The sequence below is a fragment of the Triticum urartu genome, chromosome 5A (genome assembly GCF_056163025.1).
Source record: "Triticum urartu cultivar PI428250 chromosome 5A, HENAU_Tu73, whole genome shotgun sequence".
NCBI classification, from domain to species: domain Eukaryota; kingdom Viridiplantae; phylum Streptophyta; class Magnoliopsida; order Poales; family Poaceae; genus Triticum; species Triticum urartu.
This window is the reverse complement of record NC_141877.1, coordinates 10,866,413-10,874,621: the sequence shown is the minus strand read 5'-3', so window position 1 is coordinate 10,874,621 and position 8,209 is coordinate 10,866,413. Positions and strand designations below refer to the sequence as shown.

At 44.9% G+C, this 8,209-nt stretch overlaps 1 protein-coding gene across 1 annotated transcript; it reads left to right on the top strand.

Moving 5' to 3' along the window:
- Positions 1-4,979: 4,979 nt before the first annotated feature.
- Positions 4,980-7,625, top strand: LOC125506876 (uncharacterized). The gene is made up of 4 exons (XM_048671587.2): positions 4,980-5,293; positions 6,306-6,352; positions 6,467-6,611; positions 7,359-7,625. The coding sequence occupies exons 2-4, from the start codon at positions 6,315-6,317 to the stop codon at positions 7,623-7,625; spliced, it is 450 nt and encodes a 149-aa protein (XP_048527544.2). The 5' UTR covers positions 4,980-5,293; positions 6,306-6,314.
- The last annotated feature ends 584 nt before the right edge of the window (positions 7,626-8,209 follow it).

Genomic DNA, 8,209 nt, shown 5'->3' with positions numbered 1-8,209 from the left:
CTGTTCTGGAAGTCATGCTACTAGATCATGATGAACCTACGAACTATGAAGAAGCGATGGTGAGCCCAGATTCCGCAAAATGGCTAGAAGCCATGAAATCTGAGATGGGATCCATGTATGAGAACAAAGTGTGGACTTTGGTTGACTTGCCCGTTGATCGGCAAGCAATTGAGAATAAATGGATCTTCAAGAAGAAGACTGACGCTGACGGTAATGTTACTGTTTACAAAGCTCGACTTGTTGCAAAAGGTTTTCGACAAGTTCAAGGGATTGACTACGATGAGACCTTCTCATCCGTAGCGATGCTTAAGTCTGTCCGAATCATGTTAGCAATTGCCGCATTTTATGATTATGAAATTTGGCAAATGGATGTCAAAACTGCATTCCTGAATGGATTTCTGGAAGAAGAGTTGTATATGATGCAACCAGAAGGTTTTGTTGATTCGAAGGGAGCTAACAAAGTGTGCAAGCTCCAGCGATCCATTTATGGACTGGTGCAAGCCTCTCGGAGTTGGAATAAGCGCTTTGATAGTGTGATCAAAGCATTTAGTTTTATACAGACTTTTGGAGAAGTCTGTATTTACAAGAAAGTGAGTGGGAGCTCTGTAGCATTTCTGATATTATATGTGGATGACATATTACTAATTGGAAATGATATAGAATTTCTGGATAGCATAAAGGGATACTTGAATAAGATTTTTTCAATGAAAGACCTCGGTGAAGCTGCTTACATATTAGGCATTAAGATCTATAGAGATAGATCAAGACGCTTAATTGGACTTTCACAAAGCACCTACCTTGACAAAGTTTTGAAGAAGTTCAAAATGGATCAAGCAAAGAAAGGGTTCTTGCCTGTATTGCAAGGTGTGAAGTTGAGTAAAACTCAATGCCCGACCACTGCAGAAGATAGAGAGAAAATGAAAGATGTTCCTTATGCTTCAGCCATAGGCTCTATCATGTATGCAATGCTGTGTACCAGACCTGATGTGTGCCTTGCTATAAGTATAGCAGGGAGGTACCAAAGTAATCCAGGAGTGGATCACTGGACAGCGGTCAAGAACATCCTGAAATACCTGAAAAGGACTAAGGATATGTTTCTCATTTATGGAGGTGACAAAGAGCTCATCGTAAATGGTTACGTTAATGCAAGCTTTGACACTGATCCGGACGATTCTAAATCGCAAACCGAATACATGTTTACATTAAACGGTGGAGCTGTCAGTTGGTGCAGTTCTAAACAAAGCGTCGTGGCGGGATCTACGTGTGAAGCGGAATACATAGCTGCTTCGGAAGCAGCAAATGAAGGAGTCTGGATGAAGGAGTTCATATCCGATCTAGGTGTCATACCTAGTGCATCGGGTCCAATGAAAATCTTTTGTGACAATACTGGTGCAATTGCCTTGGCAAAGAATCCAGATTTCACAAGAGAACCAAACACATCAAGAGACGCTTCAATTCCATCCGGGATCTAGTCCAGGTGGGAGACATAGAGATTTGCAAGATACATACGGATCTGAATGTAGCAGACCCGTTGACTAAGCCTCTTCCACGAGCAAAACATGATCAGCACCAAGGCTCCATGGGTGTTAGAATCATTACTGTGTAATCTAGATTATTGACTCTAGTGCAAGTGGGAGACTGAAAGGAAATATGCCCTAGAGGCAATAATAAAGTTATTATTTATTTCCTTATATCATGATAAATGTTTATTATTCATGCTAGAATTGTATTAACCGGAAACATAATACATGTGTGAATACATAGACAAACAGAGTGTCACTAGTATGCCTCTACTTGACTAGCTCGTTAATCAAAGATGGTTATGCTTCCTAACCATAAACAAAGAGTTGTTATTTGATTAACGGGATCACATCATTAGTTGAATGATCTGATTGACATGACCCATTCCATTAGCTTAGCACCCGATCGTTTAGTTTGTTGCTATTGCTTTCTTCATGACTTATACATGTTCCTATGACTATGAGATTATGCAACTCCCGTTTGCCGGAGGAACACTTTGTGTGTTACCAAACGTCACAACGTAACTGGGTGATTATAAAGGTGCTCTACAGGTGTCTCCAAAGGTACATGTTGGGTTGGCGTATTTCGAGATTAGGATTTGTCACTCCGATTGTCGGAGAGGTATCTCTGGGCCCTCTCGGTAATACACATCACATAAGCCTTGCAAGCATTGCAACTAATGAGTTAGTTTTGAGATGATGTATTACGGAACGAGTAAAGAGACTTGCCGGTAACGAGATTGAACTAGGTATTGAGATACCGACGATCGAATCTCGAGCAAGTAACATACCGATGACAAAGGGAACAACGTATGTTGTTATGCGGTCTGACCGATAAAGATCTTCGTAGAATATGTAGGAACCAATATGAGCATCCAGGTTCCACTATTGGTTATTGACCGGCGACGTGTCTCGGTCATATCTACATTGTTCTCGAACCGTAGGGTCCGCACGCTTAACGTTACGATGACAATTTCATTATGAGTTTATGTATTTTGATGTACCGAAGGTTGTTCGGAGTCCCGGATGTGATCATGGACATGACGAGGAGTCTCGAAATGGTCGAGACATAAAGATCGATATATTGGAAGCCTATATTTGGATATCGGAATCGTTCCGGGTGAAATCGGGATTTTACCGAAGTACCGGGGGGTTACCGGAACCCCCCCGGGGGTTATTGGGCCTACATGGGCCCTAAAGGGAGAAGAGGAAACGAGGCAAGAGGTGGCCCGCGCCCCTCCCCTCCCTAGTCCGAATAGGACAAGGAGAGGGGGGCGGCGCCCCCCCTTTCCTTTCCCTCTTCCTTCTCTTTCCCCCCCTTCTCCTTCTCCAACTAGGAAAGAAGGGAGTCCTACTCCCGGTGGGAGTAGGACTCCCCCTTGGCGCGCCCCTCCTTGGCCGGCCGCCCCCTCCCCTTGGCTCCTTTATATACGGGGGCAGGGGGGCACCCTAGAACACACAAAGTTGATCTTCGTGATCGTTCCTTAGCCGTGTGCGGTGCCCCCTCCACGATATTACACCTCGGTCATATTGTAGCGGTGCTTAGGCGAAGCCCTGCGACGGTTGAACATCAAGATCGTCACCACGCCGTCGTGCTGACAGAACTCCTCCCCGAAGCTTTGCTGGATCGGAGCCCGGGGAGCGTCATCGAGCTGAACGTGTGCCAAGAACTCGGAGGTGCCGGAGTAACGGTGCTTGGATCGGTTGGACCGGGAAGACGTACGACTACTTCCTCTACATTGCGTCAACGCTTCCGCTTCGGTCTACGAGGGTACGTAGAGAACACTCTCCCCTCTCGTTGCTATGCATCACCATGATCTTGCGTGTGCGTAGGAATTTTTTTGAAATTACTACGTTCCCCAACAGGGGATTAATAGGCTAATCGGCAAGTTAATCGGCCATTTAATCAATCAATCGGACGATTTATCAGTTTATCGGCTACTCCGTGACCCTATGAGTAGGAATTAATCGGCAAGTTTACTGGTTAATCGGATGAATTCTTGAACAGGGCTTGTGGGTCATCACTCTCCTGCACCGAGCCATCCAAATTTCACGCATCCACATGTTTCATCGCCTTGCTCAACACATCCTCATCGTCATTGATATCTTTCTCCTTGCATCAATGGTCTTTTGCAGGGGCGACGTGCGTCTCCCTATTGTCGTTTTCAATATGTTGGTGTCTGACAAAATAGCCGGATATATGTGCTACTGAGACATAAGAAACTTCTAAAAATAACACTTCTCCTACCATTGAAATCTCGTCCAACGTGCCACATGAACATGTTGCATTGGGAATTGTCGATCTATCAGCGGGGATTGGTGAAACCTTCCTCTCCCTTTTACCCCGCTTGGATTGTTGGGTTTGAGCACGTGAAATTTACACCACTTCAAGTAAGGTCTAGCCGTATCATCTATAAAAGAGTGTGTCCCGTAATGATATTGGACCGAGAAACATAATCTAGGTAATCGGCTCATATGCGGTTTTGAGCCATGTCATGGAAATCCAAAACAACACATAGCTTGGATTTACTAGATGAGTAGATATGCACTTGATCTTAGCCAAAAGAGAGAAATGTATCAAATACATAACCCGGTTTACTCAGTAAAAAAATAAAAAATATTCAGTAGTTAGCTTAAACCAAAAGGGGAGTAACTAACTTAGCGGTACCTTGCCATTCGGGGGCAGCTGCATCGGACATCGTGGGAAGCACCCTAGCGCGCCATGTGTTACATTGGGCACACCCATGGGATCGGGTTTTTTTTCATGTGTTTTTGGGTTTTTTCTGGTTTTCTTGAATTTTTTGGATTTTGCTTGTTTTTTTCCCTAGATTTGTACTTGTGCTCTTTTGTGAAGCGTTGTTTGCTTCCCGAAAAGTGAAGACCACAACTACGATTTTGTGAGGAACATAGTTGTGCTTCTCGAAAAGTGAAACACACAGCCGCGCTTCCGCGTGAAGCACACATCTGCTTCTCAAAAAGATGAAAAAACACAACTGTGTTTCCGCGGAAGCACACATCTGCTTCCTGAAAAGGTGAAAAAGCACAAGTGCGCTTCTAGTTTTTGTTTTTAAGGTTTTATTTTTGGTTTCTGTTTTTTTCTTCTGTTTTTCCCTGGTTTTTGGTTTTTCCTATTCTTGGGGTTTTTTTTGAAAAAATCCGTCAGAAGCTTATCCACATGTGATCTAGTTTTAAAGATCTCAACTTGAGAAACCCAACGATGACTGGTGGATGCACGGTACAAGACATAAAACGTCTTGAAAAAATAAATCTAAAAAAAGAGCGCAAAACTCTTAGATTGCAACAAATGTCGCTCAACCCCACTTATCACAACAAGGGGAGGTTTTTTTTTTTTTTGCCTTTGCAAGAGTGCATTCTTATTTTATTTTTTGCAAGAGTGCACTCTCTCTCTCTCTCTTTTTCTCTTTTGAAGGGGGCAAGAGAGCGCACTCTAACCAGTGATTTCGGTGAACAAAACGAACTCGGCCTTCCAGTTTGTTGTGCAAGCGGCCCAGCAGCCCAGCAACGGCGAGCTCTCCCCAACCGACGACCCACGACCCCGTCACGGCCTCGCCGGCGGCGGCACGCTCACTGGCCTTGCCGTCGCTGCCTCGCCTCCGGCTTCGCCCCGTCATCCGGCGCTCGCCGACACCCCGCCTAGACCCCTCCTCCCCCTCCTACTCTCAAGTCTGACCCCCTCGCTCGTCCCCGGCTCCCCGACGCCCTGCGCCCAACGGCCGCCGACGCTCCCTGCCCTTTCTGGCAAAGCCACACAGGTAACGATTCCATCACCACTAACCTTAATCGTTTCACCGCTCACTGCTGGTGCTCCAGCATACCTCGATCGACGTCGATGCGCTCCGCCTGTGTGCCATGCACATGTCCTGTTTGCGGTTATGCCTCAAAGACCACTGAGAAGTGAACCTTGTAACAGATTGTGCTGTTATGCGTTGTTATGGGTGCGGCGGTCGTGCTGAGGCGAATGTGGCATGGCAGGTGCCTTCTCCGCGATGAGCGTTTGAAGGCTTCGTTTTGCATCCTGTGACGCGTGCCTTGAGCCGGGCGGCATGCTCTGCTCTCAAATACAGCTCTGTTTTTTTTTTGTACGGAGCCTGAAGTAGCAAGTCGGGTGGTTTTGTTTCTGGTGGAATTTGAACCGGGGAGCTCTGCTCCATGGTAATCTAAAACGAATCATGCCATAAAAGTTGTTGACACTAGACAGGAATGTACTCATCATATACGACGTGGAATTGCTCAAGGACTGAGATCCGTGTTTAGAGAGTAATTGATATGAAGATTTTTGGTCACGACATATAGAAACAGAATTAAAATATCGTTGCCTCCGTTTTTTGAATTCATTCTAACTCTGGTTAGTTTCGTACATACCTCTGTAACTAAATATAAGGCATTTTTGCAGTTCAAATTGAATTGCAAAAATGTCTTATATTTTAGTTACAGAGGTAGTACATACTGAAACTGAACTGTATTTTCATTCCATATCACATTTGCCAAAGTTTTGATCATATATCTTCCTAAACGAACTAACTGAATTAGCTGAATGCACAGGCCTAATCATATATAAGTCCAAAACCATTACCAGTTCTGCAACTCTTAGGTGAATTATATTTTGTAATTTGCATTGATTGTTTTCTTTTTTTTTACAATGCTCAGTTCAGGTGTAAATCTTTGAAGTCTCTGAGTATCAAACATGTTCCTACGTTATATTAGCATACCTGTTTGACGGAAATGCTGCACTGAAAACCCCTTCACTTTTGCCCTTTCCTGCAGGTGAGCACTATGCTGCGCAGCTTCCCCCAGGCCCATCGGCTTCTGAAGTAAGCGAGTTCGACTAGCCTTCCATAGCTGGCTTGCCCTGTCTACAGTTCTTTGGCTTTTGAACAGATTGATTCTTGATGATGTCTCTGTTCTTGTTGATTTGTGGGGTTCAGGAGGCTGGGTTTTGAGAAGGGGGACGCCTACTTCTTTAAGCAGATGGGCAAGGGCATGCTATGCACATACGCGCTTTTTGGCGCCGCGTGGTTCTGGAATGAGACATCGCCGCTTGGCTGGTGGACGCTCAAGCCACGGCCCAAGGTATGGCCGTTGGTGACCTTTAGTTTATTTCTTGGATGGGGCAGGCATGAATCGCTGAGGCATTTTGTTTTGCTGCACGATATGTGTTCAGTACAATAAGTTAATCCTGCTGTATGTTTAGTTTTTGGTGCTGCGGTTCAGAACTTGCAATAGATAATGTCCATACAGTGCATACTGTGACTTGAGACATGAATTGATCCAGCAGCGTCCATTCTACAATTTCGTTGTATGAGACTCGCATAATTGCAGCAGTATACATAGACTATAACTGATTTGCACCCGTGAACTGCCATAACTGGTTGCTGATTAAAGCATAGGCTGCAGCATATTAGACACTTGTATTATGGTTCTGAGATGCAATTTAGACGACCTTTATTGCGGGGATTATATTTTGTCTGCAAATATTTCATATGCCTCGTTATGCTTTACTGAAATAGTTCACATTTCCGGTTGTCCAATATCAACTAATAAGCACTCCTTACATGTCACATTGAACACTGAAAACATGGGACTGATATGAAAAGGAACTTAAGTTCTATCGGGTTATATGTTGCGACATCAAATGTGGCACGCTTGGTGTTATATGATCATCCATAGTGATCACTCAGAGGAGGTGAATCTCTCTTGTACAAGGTTGTTGAAAACAGCCCTGAGCAGTCATTTACGCCAATGCTTATGTTCCTTTCACCTGAATGTTGAGTTTATATTTCTTGCTTTTAAAATTCTATTTCCAAATCATTTACCTAGGAAGAGAAGGAGATGGCGCATCTGTACGAGCGCAGGGAGTTCCCGTACCCGGGTGACGAGGAGGCGGTGGAGGAGTTCATAAAGAGCGGGGGCGCCCTGGGCACGACGATCGGGCCCAAGGGGTTCGCGGACGCCAACATGGACTCGGACAACATGCAGAAGCAGCTGCAGTCGAAGAAGTTTGACCAGGAGGCGCGCAAGCTGTGGTTCCGGATGCGCAACGAGGTGGTGCAGGAGCTCCAGGAGAAGGGGTTCGACGTCGACTGAGGCTCCTGTGTCTGTTTGCTTGTTTGTCCCCCTGAAAGAAAGAAAGAAAGAAAGAAAGGATCAAGTAAGTGTTTTGCATTGCGAGGTGAATAATCAATCCCCTGTTGCTGACATCTCGAGACTGTTTGAATTTTGTGTCCCCTACTCTGTGCTGATCGCATATTTGATTTGAATTTCCTTTCCACATACATCAGTTACATCACCCATTTATTTTCTTATTGGAATTGTTATGGCTTCCGTTGGGATGAAGGGAAAGTGGTGGTTAGGAATTGGGTTGGCAGGGCTTGAGTTGGCAAATTGATTAGTGATGGGGACTAACCATTAACTAACCTGCTACTGCTACTACTACTACTAGTACTAGGTGTGTGTATATGCGAGGTTAGGTGGGGGAGCAGATCGGACGGCCACCGTTCGTCTGATCTGCACAAAAACACGTTTGGAGCGCACATGCATGCTTGCCGCCTGTTTTTTCTCATCAGAAAATTTGATTATTCACCTTGTTTTTGCGCGGAGTTTTGACCTCTCACGTTTTCTTTTTCGAGGCAAAATTTTGATTTCTCACGTTTTTTTGAGGGGTGTTTTGA

Bases quoted from the DNA above. Each gene is read 5' to 3' on its own strand.
- LOC125506876 (XM_048671587.2), top strand. From the start codon at position 6,315: ATGCTGCGCAGCTTCCCCCAGGCCCATCGGCTTCTGAA. The intron at 6,353-6,466 runs GTAAGCGAGTTC...TGTGGGGTTCAG, and splicing joins CAGGCCCATCGGCTTCTGAA to GAGGCTGGGTTTTGAGAAGG. The intron at 6,612-7,358 runs GTATGGCCGTTG...TCATTTACCTAG, and splicing joins CGCTCAAGCCACGGCCCAAG to GAAGAGAAGGAGATGGCGCA.